The 24,169-nt window shown below is 46.1% G+C and overlaps 3 protein-coding genes across 3 annotated transcripts in view; 2 read left to right on the top strand and 1 right to left on the bottom strand.

Moving 5' to 3' along the window:
* Positions 1-1,010: 1,010 nt before the first annotated feature.
* Positions 1,011-24,169, bottom strand: part of LOC127331128 (UDP-glucosyltransferase UGT13248) — a 35,893-nt gene continuing 12,734 nt past the window's right edge. The window contains exons 8-14 of the mRNA XM_051357196.2: positions 23,645-23,771; positions 19,457-20,234; positions 13,322-13,386; positions 12,068-13,222; positions 11,601-11,826; positions 11,366-11,401; positions 1,011-1,421 (exon numbers count right to left, since the gene is read on the bottom strand). The gene's annotated coding sequence lies outside the window, so the exon portion shown is untranslated. The remainder of the gene's footprint in view (positions 1,422-11,365; positions 11,402-11,600; positions 11,827-12,067; positions 13,223-13,321; positions 13,387-19,456; positions 20,235-23,644; positions 23,772-24,169) is intronic.
* Positions 12,816-17,961, top strand: LOC127331118 (U-box domain-containing protein 33). The gene is made up of 9 exons (XM_051357186.1): positions 12,816-13,179; positions 13,817-13,941; positions 14,022-14,134; positions 14,556-14,660; positions 14,792-15,173; positions 15,754-15,885; positions 16,036-16,506; positions 16,616-17,344; positions 17,568-17,961. Exons 1-9 carry the CDS (start codon positions 12,816-12,818, stop codon positions 17,754-17,756), a joined length of 2,610 nt encoding a protein of 869 aa, XP_051213146.1. The 3' UTR covers positions 17,757-17,961.
* LOC127331119 (U-box domain-containing protein 33) lies at positions 19,193-24,018 on the top strand. The gene is made up of 9 exons (XM_051357188.2): positions 19,193-19,666; positions 20,607-20,728; positions 20,826-20,947; positions 21,072-21,176; positions 21,280-21,469; positions 21,655-21,795; positions 22,041-22,502; positions 22,608-23,375; positions 23,604-24,018. The coding sequence occupies exons 1-9, from the start codon at positions 19,432-19,434 to the stop codon at positions 23,790-23,792; spliced, it is 2,334 nt and encodes a 777-aa protein (XP_051213148.1). The 5' UTR covers positions 19,193-19,431; the 3' UTR covers positions 23,793-24,018.

Here is a 24,169-nt window from a genome sequence, read left to right as displayed (position 1 = left end):
CTCTGGAAAGTAAATCAAATTCTTCATCTGCGAGTTCTAGCTCACAACCGACACGAGAGAGGAGGATTTGGGACCTCATTTGGAAATCTAAAGCACCACCTAAGATTAAAAACTTCGGTTGGAAGCTTGCCTCCAAGGGTTTAGCCGTCCAAACAAAGAGATCCAAAATTGTTAAAGGTAATGTCCCTACCTGTAGTATATGCGGTATCGAACCAGAAACTGAATATCATGCGACCATGGTCTGCCCCAAGGCTAGAGCCCTTCGGCTGGACAAAGTCTGGAACCTACCCAAGGAAGAGGATCTTACAGAAACAGGGCCTGAGTCGGCTCTGAATATTCTGGCTAACCAAGATGACAGTATGAGATGCCAAATCTTGTTTCTCTGGTGGAGAGCATGGCACCTTCCAAATAATTCCATTTTTGGTGACGGTAAAGCCAAGATTCACGATTCTGCCTGTTTCATAGAAAATTATTATAACACCACCATGCAACTTAATGTAGGTATGCAGATACCAGACCGGACGGGAAAATCGTTGTTCATTCCTGTGATTGCTTCTGGTGAGAAGAAGGACAAGGTGAACCCTGATGCCTCCTTCATCCATGCAAATGGCACGGCTCATTGGGGAGCCATCGGGAGCCATCGTCAGAGACGACCACGGAAATACAATCTCCTCGGCTTGGAGCCCCATTCCGAGGTGCGCAAACCCTGAAGAAGCCGAAGCAATTGCAGTCCTTGAGGGTCTTCGGTTGGCTTCCGCGTTGGACATCCGTGTTACTTGGAAACTGACTGCAAATCCATCATTGACTCCTGGAATGACAAAAAAATTGGAGATCGCAAGCATGCATCATGATTAACGAGGCAAAACAGGCTGCTCTGTCTTTTCAGAACCTGGAGATTGAGTTCATCCCAAGAACCGCCAAGAACCGCTAACAGTGCCGCTCATCGCCTTGTTGAATTCAGCAGAACTACTAGTTGTAAAGGAGTGTGTTTTAGATCAAGTGTTGAGTGGTTGTAAACAAAACAATATTACTTGAGTAATACAAAACATGTTCAAAAAAAATCTGCATTTTTCCTAATGTTCTTCTTGTCGACCGAAACTGTATCTAGAAGAATACATCCGTATTGGCCGTCACACCATTGGCAAGGCTTACTTCCAAGACATTATCTGTTATATTGTCGAGCTTGTTTCGACGCCTCTCGCCGTGTTTTTTCTTCAGTTTTGTTCCCTCGGTGCCAGTAGTGATCACGTTGCCATTACTGGCACCGTCGTTGCCATCAGTGCCACTAGTTTCTTGCAAAAACTCCAACGCCTGCTTCTGCTTCTTCTTGTATTGCATCTTCTTGTACTACATGTCCTTTTTCTTGCACCGGAGAGTTAGAACACGTCGCATTCTCATTGTGGTCTCCCGACATCTTCGACCTAAAATTGAAGTTCATATAGTTGGTAACATATAAATTAACGGAAAATTTCAGCATGATCTTTGCTAAAAATGGGACATAAGGAGCTAGTAGAAATTTTCCGAAATGGGAATTAATCGACAGTTCAGCAAAACATCAGCAACTCATATCGACACACCACGTAATCATCAATCGCAGCATTACAACACAAGTAGTAAAATTAAGAGAAAATTTTAGCCCGACCTTTCCTAAAAATGGGACATACGGAGTTTGCCAGAAATTTGCCGAAATGGAAATTAATCGACATTTCGGCAAAACATCAGCAACTCATACAACGTAATCATCAATCACAACATTACAACACAAGTAGTAGTAAAATTAACGGAAAACTTTCGGTATGACCTTTGCTAAAAATAGGATATACAGAGTTGCAAGAAATTTGCCAAAATGAAAATTAATCGACATTTTGGCAAAATATCAATAACTCGTATCAATACATACCACACAACCATTTCATCGAGCATGTTAAGGGCGCACATACATACCACACAACCATTTCATCGAGCATGTTAAGGGCGCACTGGATCATACCGGGAGGTGGAGGGGCGAGCGCGGCGTGGGCGGTCGATGTATCGCTCGGGCGCGGGCGTGGTCGGCGACGAGGTCGAGCGGCATCGGCGGAGAGATTGAGATCGAACAACTGTGTGCGCGTGGGGGAAACTGCTTCGGCACGACGATTGAATTTTTTTAAGTGAAAATAATAGCAGCGGACCAAACCAAACGGGCACACACTGCCACTATTTGGCGCCACACAGTCCAAATCTAATAGCCGTGTGCGGGCCCAGCGGCACGCTGTCGACAATAGGGTACTAGCGATAATATTATATTATGTTTTTATGGACACACTTGGAAATCCACTAACTACTAATTCATACCAATATTCAAGGTGCTGCTGGGCCTTCTCCACTGTTGCCTCCGTGGGGGGCATCGTCGTGCAGCTGAGCATCAGCAAACTTGTTTCTTTGTCAGAGCAGGAGCTCGTGGACCGGGACACCTCAGACAACGGAAGCTGGGGGCGGTCTCATGAGACTAACTACCCCTGATGCGGGGTGGCCTTCGGTCACTCCCACACCAAGACCAACAAGTCCCCCAAGTGGACCAATGACGAGAGCCCGAGTTAAAGCTCTTCATGATGAGGTGAACTCGCTCCTTACCACCCTTGATCTCGGTACCCCTTTGGATGGATTACTACCTCATGCCGACGTGCTATGTGTCATTAGGTACAAGGAGCATCAAGATCACGGAGTGGAGGACACACCATGGTCAAAGGGAGGAGAGGAGCGGCTGGACGCGAAGATGGACATGGAGCTGGTCCGGAAGTCGCCCGAAGAGCACAACGAAGAGAAGTTGGCCGGCCGGTCCAGAACCCGGTCTGACCGGCCTCCTGACCGGGCCCCCGGTCCAGAACCCGGTCTGACCGGCCTCCTGACCGGGTCACCCGGTCCCAAACCGGATTTCCCGCTTGTGCCATCCGGGCGCTATCCAGGGGCCCCGGAACCTCGTCCGGTTGCCGCCCGGTCCCAGGCCCGGTCTGGACCGGCCTGCCCGGTCCCAGGCCCGGTCTGACCGGCCTCCTGACCGGCCTGCACGACTTAAGTCGCCAAATCGGCCCGAACTTGTTTCACTTGTACCTTTTCGGCCTGTGACGCCTTGTAAGACTATATAAGCACCCCAGACGTCCCTTTACCTCTTTAGACTTGTTTTGAACTCAAACCTACATTTGAGCTTAGTCTCCCTTGGGTATCATCCCTCTGTAATCAAGGCATCTTAGTTGTTGACTTTGAACTTGTTGAGTGAGATTCTAGTACAAGTTACACTCTCTCCCTCACCAAGCTCTTCCTCTCCAACTCCAATCTCTCACCGGGAATTCTGCCACGTGCCTCTTCCGGGTGATTCTATTGGCGTGGTCCATCGAGCCACGGAGGTAAGCATCGGGTGTATCGGGTTGGTGTGCGTGCGTGAGTCTCGGAGTTCCTCGTGTTCGTCGTGTTCTTCGTTTTCCTCGCGTTCTTCCATCTTCCCCCTTGGTTTCGAAGTCAATCCGCGAGATCGGGCCACACACGGGGTCTTAGACCTCATCATATGGTATCAGCAGCTCTTGGTTACCGCGGATTTGACCTCCCACCCACCCGATTTCGTTCCTAGAAAATTTTCCAAAAAAATCCTCAAAAATAGCCCCAAATTGCCTCTTGACCGATCTGTGATTTGGTTGCGTTTTGAGTGGTTTTGGTCCATGGATCTGGTGTTGTTGTGCTTGATCTACTATTTCCCCAACTTTGAGCCTCCGATTCCATCGTTTCCCTTCGTTTTGGTCGATTTGGTTTTGGTTTGGGGAAGAACAGGAGAGAGAAAGCTCAAGCTCGCGAAATCCGGTTGAGCACCCGGTCAACCAGGCCCACGACCGGCCGAGCCAGCCCAGAACCCGGTCGACCGGGCGGAAACCGGGCAAGCCGGTCCAGGATCCGGTCCGACCGGGCCCCAGACCGGGCGCCTCCTCGCGCCCTCCTTCGACCTCGACTTCCGGCGATCTCCACCACCACCACCATCGCAGGTATAACTTGCAGTTTTCACCTTGTAACCCCTCTTCCTTTTGCGATCTATCCCATCGAGCATTGCTTGTCTAGTGTTGCGAGACATTGCACGTGGCCCCGCATTGTGAGGTGTGTGTGTCGCGTTGAGTAAGGCATCCAAGCAAACACTCGTGTGGCAAGATAGCAAAAGCGAGGCTAACGCTAACATAGTGCGTGAAAAAGCCCCAAAAACACAAAAAGAGTGCGAGTAGCACCATACATCCATACATCCATACATCCATACCGCCATACATACAAAAGTGTCCACGTGCCACCAAAGATACAAACGAGTGCAAGTGCCACCATATACAAAAGAGAAAAAGCTTTTAAGCAAAGAGAGATAGGAGAAGAGAGGCCGCGTGTGAATCTTGTTGTCTCTTCCTTTGCAACCAAAGCTTTGGCTCTCCTTGTGTTAGTGTGACACCGAGCACTTATACATACACTTTTCCGCTCACTTTTGGTTGCACTAACCCCGCTTATCTCGTGTGTGTGTTCCACAACTTTTTCCGTGTTTATAGTGATCTTCACATTGACATTTGGATTTTTGGACCTCACCCACTTTTAACAACATACTCGATCTTGGATTTGTCTTTTGGCTTTCCACAACACTCGCCTAACACCATATTTGCTAGCTTTTGCGTGTGGTTTTGCGTGTGTTCCCGATACACTTGATCTTGCTTTCGGCTTGGTGGATTGCCTCAATACTATCTTACCTTGGTAAGGGTACGAGGTAGTCTCCTTCCACTAACATACACAACATAGTTCTTGTCTTTCCATCATGGATAGGAACGGAGATACCAATAGGGATGAAGAGATCCTCCGCAACACCGAGAGGTTGGCTACTCAACACAACCTATGGACGCAACGACAAGAGTTCAAGGAGCAACTCACCCTCTTCGAGACGCGCATCGATGAGCAATACGATGAGGTGGCTCACAACTTCTCCACCGTGAACCAAGACTTGGCTCTTCTTCGTGAAGCTACGGACAACTTGAATGGCCAAATGGCGGCCAATGATGCCAACATGGAGCGGCGCATGGATAGCCTCGAGCGCGCCATCACCAACTTGGGTCGCCATCGCCGACACCGCTCTACTTCCTCTTCATCAAGCTCGCCACAAGACTATTACTCTCAGGGTGGCCTTTCGTCCTCAAGTTCTTCCTCAAGGCATGAAGACCATCATCGACCTCATCGCTCACAAGCTCGTCATGAAGACTCTCGCTCCAACTCTAGGCGCGGAGAAATCCATCGCCATGCTCGCCCACATGAGCGTCCTCCACAAGACCAAGTCCTACAACAAGATCATCACCAAGCGGATCGCCATGACCACCATGGGCGTGATGGCCATCCCCAAGACCAAGGTCCTCAAGATCAACCTCGGCGAGATCTCCGCCGCCACCCTCGCCATGACCAACGTGGACGAGGAGAACCACAACATGACCAAGATGAGAGACCCAACATTGAGCATCGTCCTCAACCGCGACAAGATCTTCAACCACATCCTCACCGTGAACCAAGTGAAGCAAGCGTTCATCTTCAACGCCAACCCAATGCTATGGTTGGCCGTAGAAGACCTCCTATTCCTCCTCTAGCCGCAAGAGATGAAGGCGCCCCTCCTCGTCGAAGAAACTTGGAGGATGAAGAGAACATGTATGGCAAACTCAAGTTCAACATGCCCAAGTTCAAAGGTGAAGACGACGCCGAAGCCTACCTCTCATGGGCACTCAAGGTGGACAAGATTTTCCGCATCCACAACTACTCCGGTGCCAAGAAAGTGGCTATGGCATCACTCGAGTTTGAAGACTACGCCAACACTTGGTGGGAGCAAGTCCTCACTCTTCGAGAAGAGAAGGGTGAACCTCCAATTGACACTTGGGAAGAGATGAAGAAGGAGATGCACGCTCGTTTTGTCCCAACGCACTACATGACCGACCTCTTCAACAAGCTCCAAAAGTTGAAGCAAGGCACCAAGACCGTTGAGGAGTTCTACAAGGAGATGGAGCTCACTATGATGCGAGCCAACATCCAAGAGTCCGAGGAACAAACCATCGCTCGTTTCTTCAATGGCCTTACTTACCCCATCAAGAGGATCGTCGAGTTCCAACCCTACTCCAACATGGTTGAGTTGGTCCACCAAGCATCGAAGGCCGAGCGCCAAGTGATTGAGGACATCAAGTACTCCAAGGCCAAGACCTACTTCTCCTCCAAGCTCGCTACATCGACTCCTCCTACTACATCAACTCCTCATGCTACAAGTGCCAAGGCCGACGTGTCCTCTACACCATCCAAGAAACCGACTATCCAAAGTCGCATGAAGCAAACAGTCTCCTCCACCGCCTCCTCTAAGGCATCCACGGGACCCTCTAGTGTCACTTGCTTCAAGTGTGGCACCCAAGGTCACAAATCGTTTGAGTGCAAGAACACCAAGGTTATGATCACTATGGAGAATGGTGACATCGAGACACTAGATGAAGAAGAATATGAGGCCCTTGTGCAAGCCGCCGTGGAAAGTGAAGAAGCTTATGAGCAAGAATGTGGAGAAGATCCTCTCTTATGTGAGCATGACCCAAGTCCCTCACTTGTGGTCACAAGGGTGCTAACCACACAACCTCATGCTATGGAAGAACAACGGTGCAACATCTTCCAAACCCGTGCCGGCATTGGTGGCAAGTCAATCAAGGTCATCATAGATGGTGGAAGTTGCCATAACCTTGCAAGCACCGAGTTGTGTGAGAAGCTCAACCTCACTCCCCGCAAGCATCCTCACCCTTACCATATCCAATGGTTGAGTGACAAGGGCAACGTCAAGATACAACATACCGTCACCGTCACTTTCAAGATTGGACCTTATGAGGACACTATCAAGTGTGACGTGGTACCCATGACGGTGTGCCACATGTTGCTTGGCCGCCCTTGGCAATATGACAAAAAGGCTATACATGATGGACTCTCCAACACATACACCTTCAAGGTCAACGACAAGAAGTTCGAGTTGCGCCCGATGACTCCTAGCCAAATCATCGCGGATAATGCGAAGGCTTTAGCGAGGGCACAACTCCGCACCCACCATAGTGAGATGAGAGGAGAGGGAGCGACCCACCACAAAGATAGTGAGCGCCACAAGCCATATATGAGTGAGTCCAAGAGTGTCCTTCTAGCCACCAAGAGTGAGTGGAGAGAACTCCAAGAGAACCCATCCACCATATTGCACTATGTGCTCATATGCAAGGGACCCTCGTCGGCGGCTAACGACTTAACCAACATTCCTCCGTCTTTGTTGTCTCTTTTGCAGGAATTTCAAGACGTCTTCCCCGACGAGCTCCCTCATGGACTACCACCACTCCGAGGCATAGAACACCGTATCGACCTCATACCCGGCGCTCCGCTCCCAAACCGTGCCGCCTACCGCACCAACCCCGAAGAGACCAAGGAGATCCAACGCCAAATTCAAGATCTCCTCGCCAAAGGGTACGTCCGCGAAAGCCTTAGCCCTTGTGCGGTTCCCGTGATTCTTGTGCCTAAACCGGATGAGACGCAACGGATGTGTATGGATTGTCGCCCCATCAATGCCATTACCGTCCGTTACCGCCATCCCATTCCGCGTTTAGATGACATGCTTGATGAACTTAGTGGTGCCACGATTTTCTCTAAAATCGATTTGCGTAGTGGTTACCATCAAATCCGCATGGCTATTGGTGATGAAAGGAAAACGGCATTCAAGACCAAACTCGGTCTCTATGAATGGCTCGTTATGCCTTTTGGTCTTTCCAATGCTCCATCAACGTTCATGCGCCTCATGAATCACATCTTGCGTCCTCTCATTGGCAAGAGCGTGGTTGTCTATTTCGATGATATTCTTATTTATAGCCAAAATCTCGAGGACCATGTGCAACATGTGAGAGAAGTCTTATGCATCTTGCGTCATGAGAAGCTTTATGCAAATCTTCCCAAATGCACTTTTGCCCAAAACAAATTGGTGTTTCTTGGTTTCGTGGTTTCCGCTAATGGGATTGAAGTTGATTCTTCCAAGGTGGAGGCCATCCACAATTGGCCTACCCCTACAAATGTTGGTCAAGTCCGAAGCTTCCATGGACTTGCCGGGTTTTACCGCCGCTTTGTGAAAGATTTTAGCACCATTGCTTGCCCTTTGAATGAACTTACCAAGAAGAATGTTCCGTTTGTTTGGGGCAAGGCCCAACAAAATGCTTTTGATGAGTTGAAGAAACGCCTTACCGAAGCTCCCCTTCTTGTTCTTCCAAATTTTGCAAAAACTTTTGAGATTGAGTGTGATGCAAGTGGGCTTGGTATTGGTGGTGTTCTTATGCAAGAGGGCAAACCCGTGGCATACTATAGTGAGAAGTTGGATGGCGCACGCCTCAACTATCCTATATATGACAAGGAGCTCTACGCTTTGGTTCGTGTTCTTGAAGTTTGGCAACACTATCTTTGGCCAAAAGAGTTTATCATTCATTCCGACCATGAGTCCTTGAAATATTTGAAAAGCCAACACAACTTGAACAAACGACATGCAAAATGGGTCGAGTTCATTGAGTCCTTCCCATATGTGATCAAATACAAGAAGGGCAAGGACAATGTTGTGGCGGATGCTCTTTCCCGCAAAAACACCCTTTTGCTAACTCGTTTGGATTTTCATGTTTTGGGACTTGAAGAGATCAAAGAACTCTATCCTTCCGATTCTTTCTTTGCTCCAATTTTTGAGAAGTGCTCCGTTGAGCGAGGAGTGGATGATTTCTATTTGCATGATGGCTACTCGTTCAAAGCTAACAAGATTTGCATTCCCGAGTCTTCGCTTCGAAAATTGCTTTTGCAAGAGTCACATGGAGGTGGTCTTATGGGACACTTTGGTCGAGAGAAGACATATGCCATGCTCTCAACCCACTACTATTGGCCAAGAATGTACCGCGACGTTGAACGCCTTTGCCGCCGGTGCACCACATGCTTACAAGCTAAGTCTACCTCCAACCCTTATGGCCTTTACACTCCTTTGCCTATTCCACATGCACCATGGACCGATATTAGCATGGATTTTGTTCTAGGATTGCCTCGCACTAAGCATGGTCATGATTCTATATTCGTGGTAGTGGATAGATTCTCTAAGATGGCTCATTTCATACCTTGCCATAAGAGCGACGATGCTTCACACATTGGTTCATTGTTTTTCAGGGAAATTGTCCGCCTACATGGAGTACCGCAAAGCATTGTGTCGGATCGAGACGTCAAGTTCATGAGTTATCTTTGGAAGTCGCTCATGGCGAAGTTTGGAGTGAAGCTCTTGTTCTCATCATCATCGCACCCGCAAACGGACGGCCAAACGGAAGTGGTCAATCGAAGCCTCTCCACCCTCCTACGCATTCTCGTGAAGAAGAACTTGAAGTCATGGGAAGAATGTCTTCCACACGCGGAGTTCGCCTACAACCGCGCCAAGCACTCGACTACATCAAGGAGTCCCTTCATGGTCGTCTACGGGTTTGAGCCGCTCACGGCACTCGACATACTCCCGCTCCCCCTTCATGAGCGGATCAACATGGATTTCGACAAGCGCACCGCCGCCGTGAAGAAACTTCATGAAGAAACAAGAGCTACCATTCAAGAACATGTGCGTCGTCAAGCTACCCGCCTCAACGCCAAGAAGAAGGAACGCATATTTCAAGAAGGCGACCTCGTTTGGATCCACCTCCGGAAGGAAAGATTCCCTCATGAACGCAACTCGAAGCTCAAGCCAAGAGGAGATGGCCCCTTCAAGGTCCTCAAACGCATCAACAACAACGCTTACGTCATCGACATCCCCACCTCCAAGTACTTGGTGACCAACACATTCAACGTTGCGGACTTATCGCCATATCATGAAGATGAGGAGGAACAAGAGTCGAGGACGACTCTTTCCCAAGGGGGGGGAGATGATGCGGGGTGGCCTTCGGTCACTCCCACACCAAGACCAACAAGTCCCCCAAGTGGACCAATGACGAGAGCCCGAGTTAAAGCTCTTCATGATGAGGTGAACTCGCTCCTTACCACCCTTGATCTCGGTACCCCTTTGGATGGATTACTACCTCATGCCGACGTGCTATGTGTCATTAGGTACAAGGAGCATCAAGATCACGGAGTGGAGGACACACCATGGTCAAAGGGAGGAGAGGAGCGGCTGGACGCGAAGATGGACATGGAGCTAGACCGGAAGTCGCCCGAAGAGCACAACGAAGAGAAGTTGGCCGGCCGGTCCAGAACCCGGTCTGACCGGCCTCCTGACCGGGCCCCGGTCCCGTAACCCGGTCCGACCGGCCTCGACCGGTCACCCGGTCCCAAACCGGATTTCCCGCTTGTGCCATCCGGCGCTATCCAGGGCCCCGGAACCTCGTCCGGTGCCGCCCGGTCCCAGGCCCGGTCTGGACCGGCCTGCCCGGTCCCAGGCCCGGTCTGACCGGCCTCCTGACCGGCCTGCACGACTTAAGTCGCCAAATCGGCCCGAACTTGTTTCACTTGTACCTTTTCGGCCCGTGACGCCTTGTAAGACTATATAAGCACCCCAGACGCCCCTTACCTCTTTAGACTTGTTTTGAACTCAAACCTACCTTTGAGCTTAGTCTCCCTTGGGTATCATCCCTCTGTAATCAAGGCATCTTAGTTGTTGACTTTGAACTTGTTGAGTGAGATTCTAGTACAAGTTACTCTCTCTCCCTCACCAAGCTCTTCCTCTCCAACTCCAATCTCTCACCGGGAATTCTGCCACGTGCCTCTTCCGGGTGATTCTATTGGCGTGGTCCATCGAGCCACGGAGGTAAGCATCGGGTGTATCGGATTGGTGTGCGTGCGTGAGTCTCGGAGTTCCTCGTGTTCGTCGTGTTCTTCGTTTTCCTCGCGTTCTTCCATCTTCCCCTTGGTTTCGAAGTCAATCCGCGAGATCGGGCCACACACGGGGTCTTAGACCTCATCAACCCCTACACCGGTACCAACGGAACCTGCAACTCCAGCAGGGCGTCCAGTTCCGCCGCGTCCATCAAGGGGCACGAGGACATGCCAGCCAGCGACTGTGTCTTCAGTGCAGAAGGCAGTGGTGGCACAGCCTGTGTCTATGGCACTCGACGGAGGGGATGACGTCTTCAGGTTCTAGGAGGGTGGTGTGCTATCAGGTGACTGTGGCACGGACCTCGATCACGGAGTAGCAGTATAGGACCAAGTTCTGGGTGATTAAAAACTCGCGGGGCACTTCATGGGGTGAGGATGGGTATATCAGGATGGAGAGGCATGTGTGGCTGGCAAGAAACCTTGCTACCCAACGGCTTGAGTATCTTACTTCCTAGCTTGTTGATCGACTTACCGTTGATGCCTCCATGTGTCTGAAAACATACATCTCCTGTATAATTGTGTAAACATGCAAGTACGTGAATATAACAGTGCGGCAAAATACAGTTAAATATGAATGAATATACCACAAATTTAGAACTTTGAAATTGTATAAGAGGAGTGAACACATGCATTCTTGTATCTTAATTACGAAAGTATTATTCTATAATATTTCGTTTCATGAGAAAAGAAACAAGTACAAAATGCACCTCTCAAGTGTACAAGCAGTGCAGGCATACCCGACAGTTTTGGTCCCTCCTTGCTATCATTCATGAACTAGTTTCCTCTGAACTGCATAATTGCTCAGACTCTGCTTCCAACCAGCCTGAATAAGTTCTTCCTTCCTGATGAGATTGATCTCAGTATGTACAGCAATGAGAGCCTTGACTCGGGCACCTTCAAAAGAAATGAATCCCTCGCAGATATACAAAGCCCCTGCAACATTTTCACCGGTTAATTAGTGACGATGAGGGACAAGGCATAACAACACATAATCGGACATACATCGATTATATACTCAAAGAAACATCGACCTCGATCGGATATCCACATGCAACTAAACAAAGAAAGCAATACGCTAAGCGGTACAAATTTAAAACAGGATGCTTCAGTTCCAGTGTGCCCTAGCCTATGCTGACAACACAAACCAATTAATTAACTAAACAGAGAAGCATACCTCACCGGATATGCTTCTGATTCCATTCCGTCCACCATCTGAAGAAATATTATGTAATCAAGCACCATACAATTACTAGCTAGTCATGGTCCAAAGTCACCCCATTGCATTTCTGATTAGCAGTAGTTAAGGTTACAGCTGTTCGATCAGAGACGTTGACCCCATCTCCCCCAGCAAGTCTTCAGAGATCACCGGGATCATTTCAAGGACAAGGGGCTAGTACATTTGACCATGACAAGCAGCAAAGATACTGGTATATTCCAAGTCTCCAGTTAGCCAGCTGTGCAAGAACAAGCCATGCATTTCTTAGCATTAATAGCTCTGTGTTGACTGAAAGAGATGGCCCAGAGCTAAACAGCTAGTGGACCAGGAAGCTTCTCAGAAGCTGCCATTTCCTGACTCGCACTGAAGGAATGGTGTATTTTTCATCAAAAATTCTGGATAATATCTACAAAGGATGTTAACATACCTCGATTGGAGGCTTCAACTTATTGTTTGTTTCTGCATCACAACCAAATTGACCCTTAGCTGAGAGAGCAAGAGAAAGCAGCCATTTGTTGGTTCCTCCTTGCTTCTGTCCGCCTTGTCGCCTTGGCCACCAACACCAACAAACTCCCAGTCTAAGAGTATTACACTTTTTTTACTTTACTTTTCTCTTTCTCTACACTCAAGAGATTGCTTGCTACTCTCGGAAAAGAGATAGTTTGCCCATTCCTCTCCTGTGGTAGCTAACCATTGTCGCTTCCTCATGGCTGTGGTCAGCAGAGCCCACGCTTCTCTCCCTTCACCATCATCGTCGCCATTGCCGACCTTCTCCCCTAGGTCCCCTCGGCCCGAGGTGGAGAGTATGTTCACGCGTGGAGGGAGCGGGCGGTTGTCGTCCAGTACCAGTGGTAGTAACAGAAGCGCCAGCCTCAGAGAGATCGACGAGGAGGCCACAATCTTGGAGGATGAGGCTGACGACAGCGGCAGAGGTGAGGTGTATGTGGCCGTAGGGAAGGACGTCAAGGACGGCAGATCCAACCTCTTCTGGGCAGCTCGGAATCTCCTGGCCGGTGATCTCAAGCTTGTCCTGCTGCACGTCCACCAGCCTGCCGAGAGAATCATGACCGGTAAAATCAACCAGCTTTGCTTCAGTTTTACTTTATACCTCATCTGCATCAACTCATGGAGAAGAAAGAATTTCTTCTTATTCCTGTTAGCATTTCAACCGTTTTAGAAGTAACTTGCCTATTTGTGGGAAAAGAAACAAACCTTGTTCTTGCTGGATTTGATGCCCGTCTCCATCTTCTTCGCCATCACCTGTGTCACGAGAGAATCTGCAGAGATGATACAAATGAAGTTAGCAGAAAGCAAAAGTAGCCCCCTGTTGCTTTTATTTTATGCAGTAATTGATGTTGATGTCAGACAGTTCAGAAAGCACTCCATTATTTTATTTATTTTAGATGATGGGTAACTTTTCACTACACCACTTTAAGAAACCAAAAACGGAAAACAGAGTTTACGGGGTATGCTTTGTTTTGCATGTAAGGTGCTAAGATGAAAAACCTCAAAAATGGGTCACCAGCATGAAAGATAACATCCACTGAGCGCAGGCAGAGCTACAACAGCATTAAAAATAGGAAAAGAACAGGCGCAACAATCAACCAGTTGGTTTATTTTGTAGACACTCCTTTATTTTCAGTAGGAACTGGAAATATTTGTTTAGTAATCTGTTCTGATTCAACTGTAGCCTTGCCATATGTGCAGGATTATGCAAGGTTTCTGCAAGCCAGCTCGAAGAAAAGGAGCTGAAAGCATATAGAAAGATTGAGAAGGACGATATGAACACACTTTTAAACCAATACATCAGTTTCTGCAGAGTTTCTCTGAAGGTCAGTTAACTAACTGAAGAAGGCTGGATTGAATCGTGAAATCATATTCACTTACGATTTCAAGTCATAAACAAATACAGATGCAAGCTGAAACACTGGTAATCGAGAAGAACAGTCCTGCAACTGGCATTATTGCGCTCATTGACCAGAATCACATTGCAAAGCTTGTTATGGGAACATCTTCCATCTCAATGTATGTCCAAATGCAACATTCCAGCTTTATAGGATTGTTTCATTAACAAAAATAAAAATCCCAATTATTCCCAGATACACTGTTTCTGTATAGAAAATCACCACATGAGTTATATAATTAGATGATCGACTCTTGTAAATGGAAATTTCTGATTTCTTGTGAATGTCTAACAAGTGGAGATAAGAAACTCCACAGACCAATTAGTCAATACCTCTCTTAAAACGCTGCCCTTTGTCATGTCACACAATCTAAAATTTGTCTTTTCTTATGTATCATTTAACTAGCAAATGGCAATCATAAGCTGACACTACACTCCTAATAACAAACTATGGCCTACTTCTCTGTCTAAAGTCTAAAGTAGAAGTCAAACACTCCAATTAATACAATTTATTTATGTTGATTGTGGATCATTCATGAACAGGAAGAGGAAAGTACCAAAATCAAAAGTTGCATCCAGTGTACATCTACAGGCCAAACCATATTGCCAGATCTTCTATATTTGCAAAGAGGCTCTTGCTTGCTCTAGGTATGAATGTCGTGCAGCCCTCAATTCAACTTAACACAAACGCTACATAATAGAGTTTTCATGTTTCAACCCTAGTCAAAATTATTTCCAGCCTGACAAAACTATGGTGACATGGTTCATCATGTTTCTAGGGAGGCCACTCATCTTTCTGCAAAAGTAGAGTCACCCCGAAGCAGCTGCGCGAGCTCTGTCTCGGATCAACCTGAGTTCCCTCCAAGATCCCTATCACTGCCACCAGGGAATCCAGATTTCTTAAGCTCTACAGGTCACCAACCCCTTCAACGACGGTCCAATTCAGTTAGTTATCCCTTGTCTGGAACGATAGCAGACAGTGTGGAAAACATGCCAGCTGCAAGGCGGCAGTCGATTGATATGACAGCAATTGGTTTCTCTCCAAATTCCAGCCAGAAAAGCAGTGCAGGATCCTCATCAGGTCTAAAGGATTTGGACAGTATGGATGATTCACCGGTGCCAGTTTCAGTTGCGAGCTCTAAAGAACATCAACACTCTATGGTAAGCCATATTGGACTGAGCAGAGTTGTCCAAGCAGCCACACCTTTTCGTTTCAATTATAATAATTTTATAGCTGTGTGTACCCTATGGGTCCAGGGCCATGAGAACTATTCTACCAATATATAAATAAACAAAATCTATTATTAGGAAATCAAGTACTGTGCTGTTAAAAATGAATATCCATTATAAACTAGTAACATCTGAAATGTGACATTTGCTTCTGATTATAATAAGGGGTTTACTTTCATGTATTCCATGAGCAACAACTGAGCAATAAAGGAAAACTACATACATACGAACGTAATGGTAGAACTAGGATTCCTCCTAAGTCCTAGCACAAATCTAGAGGAAAGCGGTTGACAATTGATTGCGCTCATGGCTGTAATCACCCTCAACAAGTAGCATCTCTAATGTTTGCCACTGGCACTATGGAAAAATTCCACTTTGTCAAAACTTGAAAGCTTACTGCAGTTCCACTAGGTTGACCAAGCAAGGTATTTTGGTTTTGTCTCAGTTGTTATACTTATTGGACACATGCAGTCATACATATTCAATTCAAAGCAAAAATAATGTTTTACAGGCAGAAATTATCATACAACATGAGGTATTTGAGCAACTGCACCAAGTCCGCAGTGAGTTAGAGCGCTCAAAAAAGGAAGCATCCGAGGGCCGACAGAAAGCCGAGAGGGACCTGTTTGAAGCTTCTATGATGGTATATTATTTGTTATTTGCCCCATACCTTCAGTTATCCATTATTGTTGCTTAATCTACTATATTTCCCCAAACCTTTCTTTTCTAAATACATGGAATTTATGTTACACGGTACATGTGTCTCTCAAGTAAGCAAACTGTTTTGTCGCAGTTCAAAGCACGGGAGAATTCACTCCGCAAAGAAAAAAAAGAACTAGAGGAAAGGCTTGCAAGAGAAAAGGCTCGTCTCGAAAAAGAACACATCCATATATGCAATGAGCTGCAAAAGGCAAATGAGCAAAGGGAAGAACTGGAGAGTAAGCTTCTACAGACAAATTCTGTAATGGAAGAACTCCAACAGTTGCAAGGAGAGCTTCAGCGCGAGAAAGATCATGCTGTTAGACAAGCTGAAGAGATGCGCCAGATAAGCGGTAACACTGTATTTGGCTCTACTGGTGCAGTTGCCTTGACAGAGTTCAGCTACGAAGAGATAAAAGAAGCAACCAACGACTTCAGTGACTCCAAAAAGATTGGGGAAGGTGGATGTGGAAGCGTCTACAAGGGTTTTCTCCGTCATACTACTGTGGCTATAAAGAAATTCAACCGTGAAGGCACAACAGGAGAGAAAGAGTTCAACGACGAGGTAATTTCCCTCATTTCTTAAAACATAAGGTCATTGCATCAGATTAAGATGTACTATCAGATGAGAAAGAATAAAAAGGGGCATCTAAATATTTGACAATATATTGCAGGTAGAAACACTTTGTAGGATGAGGCATCCAAACCTTGTCACTCTGATAGGAGTGTGCCAAGAGGCCAAAGCGTTGGTTTTTGAATTCTTGTCAAATGGAAGCCTGGAGGACTGTCTGCAGTGCAAGCACCAAACGGAGCCACTCTCATGGCGGATGCGCATCAGAATTGCTGCCGACATCTGCACCGGACTTATCTTCCTCCACTCCAACAAACCAAAAGGCATTGCCCATGGTGATCTGAAGCCTGACAATGTCCTTCTTGACACTAGCTTTATTTGCAAACTGGCAGATTTTGGGATCTCCCGTCCTCTGAATCTGACAAACACCACTGTCACCCCTTACCACCGAACAAATCAAATTAAAGGCACCATGGGATACATGGATCCAGGATATATAGCCTCAGGGGAGATCACAGCACAGTATGACGTCTACTCCTTTGGAGTAGTTCTGATGCGATTATTAACTGGCAAGAGCCCCCTAGGCCTTCCGAATGAGGTGGAGGCGGCCTTGAGCAATGACATGTTGCTAGATATAATTGATACTTCTGCAGGGGAATGGCCACCTGAGTACACGGAAACGTTGGCAAGACTAGCACTGAGATGTTGCCGGTATGAGAGAAAGGAGAGGCCTGATCTTGCAAAGGAGGCCTGGAGTGTCCTGCAAGCTATGGTGAACTGTCCAGACGATAAACGCCAGCCACCAACGTTTTTCATCTGCCCAATGACACAGGTCAGTTAACAGATCAAAGAAATGAAGCACTTAAATGGATCATGTGATGCAGTAGGTCACACTAACAGCTAGCTTCTATTTACCTGACTAATAACCTTCAACCTTACAGTTCAGTCACTGCTGTAGTTAACGTTGACTCCACTATAATGTGGTTTTATTCACTTTCAAGTAGGTGGTTAGTGTTATTCACCTTTAGTTTGCTATAACCATGCAATATTTTCAGGAGATCATGAGGGATCCACACATTGCTTCTGACGGATTCACATATGAAGGCGAGGCCATCAAGGACTGGCTTCAAAGGGGCCATAAAATGTCCCCCACGACCTACCTCAGTTTCACTCACCATGAGTTAATACCGAACAATGCCCTCCGTTTTGCGATTCAAGAATGGCAAATGCATCAGCAACCATGATTTTAACCCCTTCCATTTGATTTGTACTATGTCATGCTTGTGAAGTGAACCAAATGGGTTTAAGTTTGTACAGTCTAGAGAACACTTATTTTCTCACTTCAGCAGTTAGTACTCTCTCAATGTTTGGACCCACAAATGAGAGGTGATGTACATGCTTCGAGTCATATGTGTTTGGGATGAACTGACATGGCATATAATTCTCCAAGGATGTGTTCGGTTCTGGAACCGGAGGGGATGGAACGGAACGGTTCCATTCCGAGGTCACGGGACTGTTCCGACCCCGTGTTCGGTTCGGACAAAATTGAGGAACGGAACGGTTCCGTTTTCTGTTCGGTTGGAGGAATTCGGAGCAGAACGGAATAGCCATAATTATACTTAAATTTTGTCTTTTGTCTCAAAACGGGCTAATTTGACTTAAAACTGGCTAATAGAGGAAAACAAAATCAAATCGGAAACTGCGCGCGCCGCCGCCGCCTCCTGCGCGCGCCGCCGCCTCCGCTTGCGAGCGCTGCCTCCTCGCGAGCGCCGCCGCCTGCCTGCGCGAGCGTCGCTGCCTCCGCATGCGAGCGCCACCACCGCCTGCGCGCGCGCCGCCGTCGCCTCCCGCATGCTAATGAAGGTTGGCAGGATTAGTTTGGATCCGTTCCTCGTCGTCCGACCGATTTGGCCGGACAGGTGCATTCCGCATATCTGAGGAATATGCCGTTCCTAGGAACTACTTGGTTCCGTTCCTCCGACCAAACCGAACACAGGAACTCATCCTAGGCACGGAACGGACCGGTTCCGTTCCACCAAATTCTGGAACCGAACGCACCCCAAGAGGACGCACTATTCAAGTTGAATGAAAAGTGATGTGTATTACCCATTTTCCCTCTCGCTTTTGCAAAATTAGAAGTTGCAGCAAACCATTATTATCTCCAAAAAGATTTTAGAATGAATCACAAGCAGATCAATCAGGCGTTAAATGGTTTAGCACTGATGGTCTAGATTAATGTGATCACTTCATAATTTAACTATGAATGTTCTATCTTTAGAGATAGAGATACTAGAGATACTGGTCTGACTTGATGACTCCACTGCACGCAGCCATATAGGAGATGATAGGTACATTATCTGAACTGCCATGTCGGCAGAGACTGTACGCAAAATGGTTTAGCTGCTGTTACCCACCAGCAGTTCAGCCCGGTAAAATTGATGATAACCCCCCCAGTTGGCGCCCCAATCCGCTAGCTTCAACTTTCAGAGTAAGGAGTATATCATAAACTTGCAGATAACAACAAAATCTTTTCTACAATTTCTCTGTAAAGAAGACACGATGATGCAAGCAGGAACCAGGACAATCTTGCCTCACTTGACTCCGAAAGTCGTCCACCGTGAGAAAGGCACAGCTAGCTCCTTCCATGGCGATTACAGTGAGATTACTGGGAAATTCATTCATCCACGCTAATATATTACCATGATACCATCACATCATACATAGCTTAATTAATTCAGCCGTCTGTGTGTGTACAGCTACTCTAACCAGTCAATCTATGCATAAACAAATTCATAATGAGCCAGAGAAAGATCAGATATCTTTTATCAATGTGCAAGTAGGCAGGCATAAAATGGCAAGTCGCGGGGGACGACTCCAAAGCTGAGCTGCGGATTGAGAACGACAGAGAAGCTAGCTGCGATGGACGGCACGGCCGGCGGCTCACCTGCGTCGCCCGCCGGCGAATCGCGGGACACGTCCTCCTCCTCCTTCTCCGGCGGCGGGGAGGGGAAGAAGGTGTACGTGGCGGTGGGGGCGGGGGAGTCCAAGGCCATGGTGCTGTGGGCGCTGCACAGGTTCCCCAGCCAAGACGACGCCACTGCCGCCACCTTCGTGCTGCTCCATGTCTACTCCAAGCCCAGATTCATCCCCATCAGTGCGTCTCCTGTACCATGTCCTCTACTGTTCCGTGGGAAAATTTATTTCTTTTCTTCCCATTCTTTTCTTCCGATTAAAACGGATTTGCTTGCTCTTACTCGGTTACTCCGTACACAAATATATTACTCCCTTAACCCATAATAAGCGTGGAGGCTCCCTCCGATCCATAATAAATAATAAATGTTAGAGCTTTAATTTAAATTTAAATAAAATTGACGAAAATGTTCTAAAAGAAAGTAGGCATATGACGTACAAAAAGCTCACGTCCTTCTTTATCTCTACTAAAGAGAGGATGTTCTAACCATCCAACAGCTATTCCATCCCCATTATCCATTGACCCTGCTCTGAATAATCCCCCTTTTCCCAGATTATTACCAATATAATCATAAAAAGGCTAATTTTTTGAGAATTTTAGGCCAAGCTTCTGATAAACTAAGATTTTCAGCAAAATTATTGCCAACTCTTTGATATATTTCTCGTTAAAAGTGTCCCTGATTCAGTAGGCCCAAATAGTTCAATTGGGGTTGTTGTTGATCCATACCACATAGTTCCAGCAACCACGAAAGCTGCAAAAATACAGCAGCGATATTAGTGGAAAGTACTGCCTTTATGCAACAAAATCAACTCAAATATGATTTTTTAGGAATATCAAATCATATTTGGCCCATTTAGATTTGTTTATTTATTTTTTATTTCTCATGAGAATTTACTTTTCATAGGATCAAACATGAGTTGTGCATGCGGTGAAAAGAAAACAACATGTTAAACTTGAGAAGGAATATGCAATTTATATTTCCTGCAGGCCTCCATGTATACTAAATATGCAGAAAACTCTTTATACAACTGAGGAAGTACACAACAATATCCGAAAATTATAAAACTACAACAGTAGCAAACTATGGATGCAGATGTTCATGTCTCAAATCTTTGTTTTGCAGTGGGCAACAGGATTCCTGCTAGCCAGGTGCAAGAGCAGCAGCTGGTTGCATACAAGAAGATGGAGCTGCAAAAGATCAGTGACATCCTGGATCAGCACCTGCTCTTGTGTGCACAGCAAAAGGTTTTGTTTGCTTCACAGTCACCTCACAGAATGCAAAGCAAAATTAATATGCAATATGCAGAAACATGACAAATTGACCTACATGTAATATTTCTAGGTACAAGCTGAGAAGCTTGTGGTTGAATCAGACGATGTAGCACAGGGGCTAGTGAAGCTCATCTCCGAGCACCGTGTCACCGCGCTCGTCATGGGGGCAGCAGCCAATGAACATTACACAAAGTATGCCACAAATATCTCTAGTGGTCTTTGTCGACGTTTATGGATGATTGCTATAATTGAACACTTGGCGGTTCATTAGTATTACCACAAACAAAAAAGCAACTCATTGTTTCACGAGTTTCAGGAATATGAAGGACCTCAGATCCAAGAAAGCACAAGCTGTACAACAGCGGGCAGATCCTCTCTGCAAAATATGGTACATTTGCAAAGGAACACTCGTTTACCATAGGTGCGGCTGGTTGTCTGCGAATAATCTTCATGCATGTTATTAGGGTTACGTAGCCAGCCCATTTGACATATTTCCCTCCTTTCCTTCGCCTTCTATATTCTAGGAAGGATATTCCCCTTAGAAATGAAGCAATGCAGGAAGATGTGCAAAAGTCTGGTGATCAGCAGCTATCACTGGATAGGACAACCAGCTTATCAGAGACGTGGTGCATTTCAAACACGTGGCTACAAAAGCCAAACATCGCACTGCAGACCGAAAGGGCAAGTCCGTGCAGATCGTACGATAATGAAAATGTAAGCTTGATCTTTTTTTCCAGAACACGCAAAAGGCTTCTGTATCGTTTTCATTAAGATTTGAAAGAGAGGTCATTTGTACGCAAAACAGATTATCATTACATCATGCTAGTTTAACCTCTAGACGAAAACAGTTACATATTCAAAAAGTTCTTGATGTGAAGTTCTTACCTTACCTCATGCAGGAAATTGTTAAAGAATTTGACGAGCCTGAAAATAAATTCCAGTGTATGCTCCGGGAGTTAGATAGTGTATGGAAACAAGCTTATGAAGAAATATGCAGTCGCAGGAAGGCAGAAAGGGAGTTAGTTGAGGCTCTCCAGAAAGTAAGAGTAGCTTAACTTGCATTTGTCATATCAAGTATACTAACATTATAGTTAATTTAGATGTATGGATGCATGAAACCGGGAGCATTATTTGTAAGAAGCTCTTGACTTGTGAAACACCTTCAGAAAATTTACCATCAATAATAAATCTGTGAACAAATTAACAAATGTGGAGCCTTTGTTTTGGATAACTGGCAGCTACATATTTGAATGAAATACTTTCTCACATTTAGTCTGTCAAACAGGCACGAGATTCCGAGAATCTGTACTTTGGAGAAGTTAAGCAAAGGAATGAAATAGAGGAGAAGATGACAACAACAATGGAGGAAGTTGAGAGACTCACTCAAAAAACCGATAAACTTTGTGCAGAACTTCAAGATGAGCGCAAGAAACGATTGGCCCTGGAGAAGAGAACTGCCCACTCAGACCGTATCATCAAGGATTTGATGTTGCAGTGTGACAAAGCTGTAAGAGAGGTAGAAGCACTACATGCAAAGAAAGGAGAGTCTAGTGCAGCCGCAGAGGGGACAATGCACATAACAGAACTATCCTGCTCAGAGATTAGAGAAGCAACCAACAACTTTGACCACTCATTGAAGGTTGGAGAAAGTGTTTACGGCAGTGTGTACAAGGGCTTTCTTCGGCACACACATGTAGCAATAAAGAAGTTGAATCGTGAAAACACACAGTCACAGTTCAATCAAGAGGTTGAATTATTGGTTCTAGTTAACTATTTGCTTTCTTTCATCACATATTTTGCTGGTTCAAATAAATTACTGTGTTGTAAGTTGTTAAATATGCCTACTTTGCAGGTAGAGATTCTCAGCAGGGTGAGGCATCCAAACCTGGTTACTCTTATAGGAGCTTGCAAGGAGGATCAGGCTCTTGTCTACGAATACATGCCCAATGGAAGCTTGGATGACCGCTTGGCTTGCAAGAACAATTCTAAACCTCTTGGATGGCAGTTGCGAACCCGCATCATTTCTGATGTTTGCTCCGCACTGATCTTCCTCCATTCTAATAAACCTCATAGCATTGTTCATAGCGACCTCAAAGCATCTAACATTATTCTTGATGGGCATAATGTAGCAAAGCTCAGTGGTTTCGGTGTGTGCCGTATGTTCACTGATGAGTTCAGGAACACAACCACTCTATATAGGCATACCCACCCAAAGGGATCCTTTGCGTATATTGATCCTGAATATGTTATGACTGGTGATCTGACACCCCAATCTGATGTATACTCTTTCGGAATCGTGCTCCTACGCCTCTTGACTGGAAGACCAGGATTCGGGCTGTTGAAAGATGTGCAACGGGCAGTGGAAAAGGATTGCTTGGTGGCAATATTGGATTCATCTGCTGGGGATTGGCCAGCTATGCAGGCTGAACAATTGGCTCGGGTTGGTCTGAGCTGTTGTGAAATCAGAAGAAAAAATCGCCCTGACCTGCGAACAGAGGTTTGGACTGTACTTGAACCGATTTTGAAATCTACTTCCATTATGCTATGTTCCTTGTCATTTAAATCAGTATCCGAAGACCTTGGTGGCGTGCCATCCTACTTCATCTGTCCAATACTACAGGTGAGTCATAAATTTTACTTGGTGAGTATCATTTTCCTCTACTGTCAGTTGATATGTATGGAGGGATATCTGTAAAATATCTGAAGCATGTTTGATTAACCTTATTTTTACCTGAACTTTTATTTCCAATTATTATTCTGAATCATTTTAGCCAGAGCCAGTTGTTTTTCTTGCATAGACAAGATTTGCAATTTCAGGTCGCTTCACCCTTGCATTTATGCGGTGCAGGATGTAATGAGGGAGCCTCTAATTGCTGCAGATGGTTTTACCTATGAAGCCGAAGCTATAAGGGAGTGGATTGACAGTGGACACCAGACATCACCCATGACAAACCTTGAGCTATTCCACCGTGATCTTTTGCCGAACCATGCCCTCCGTTCTGCAATCCAAGAATGGCTGCAGACAAACGCAAATTAATAAGTTAGCTTTATCGCCAAGGAACATGGGCTACAGGTGTGTAACTCCCTACATAAACCACAAGAAACGGAACACTGCCGCGTGTATTCTGGAAGAGCTACTGGTGCTTTTTTGTTTTGCTTCTTTAGCAAAACTTATATGTAAATGTAATAACTTGGAGCTCCATCAGTGGCATGCTGGACTTTGTACATGGATTTATTAAGAGAAAACTGTTTTTGTGATGATATTTCTGGTACATGTGCACATTGCTCAAGTGAACAATCAATATAGTTATGGTTCTGGCCTCTGAATGTCGAAGTTAGTGAATGGAAGTGCATATCCAAATAGAACCATCAATAATCTACAGGCTACAGCCACATGTGTGAATTACAATGTCA

Source organism: Lolium perenne, chromosome 2 (assembly GCF_019359855.2).
Source record: "Lolium perenne isolate Kyuss_39 chromosome 2, Kyuss_2.0, whole genome shotgun sequence".
NCBI classification, from domain to species: Eukaryota; Viridiplantae; Streptophyta; class Magnoliopsida; order Poales; family Poaceae; genus Lolium; species Lolium perenne.
This window is presented reverse-complemented; position numbering and strand designations above follow the sequence as displayed.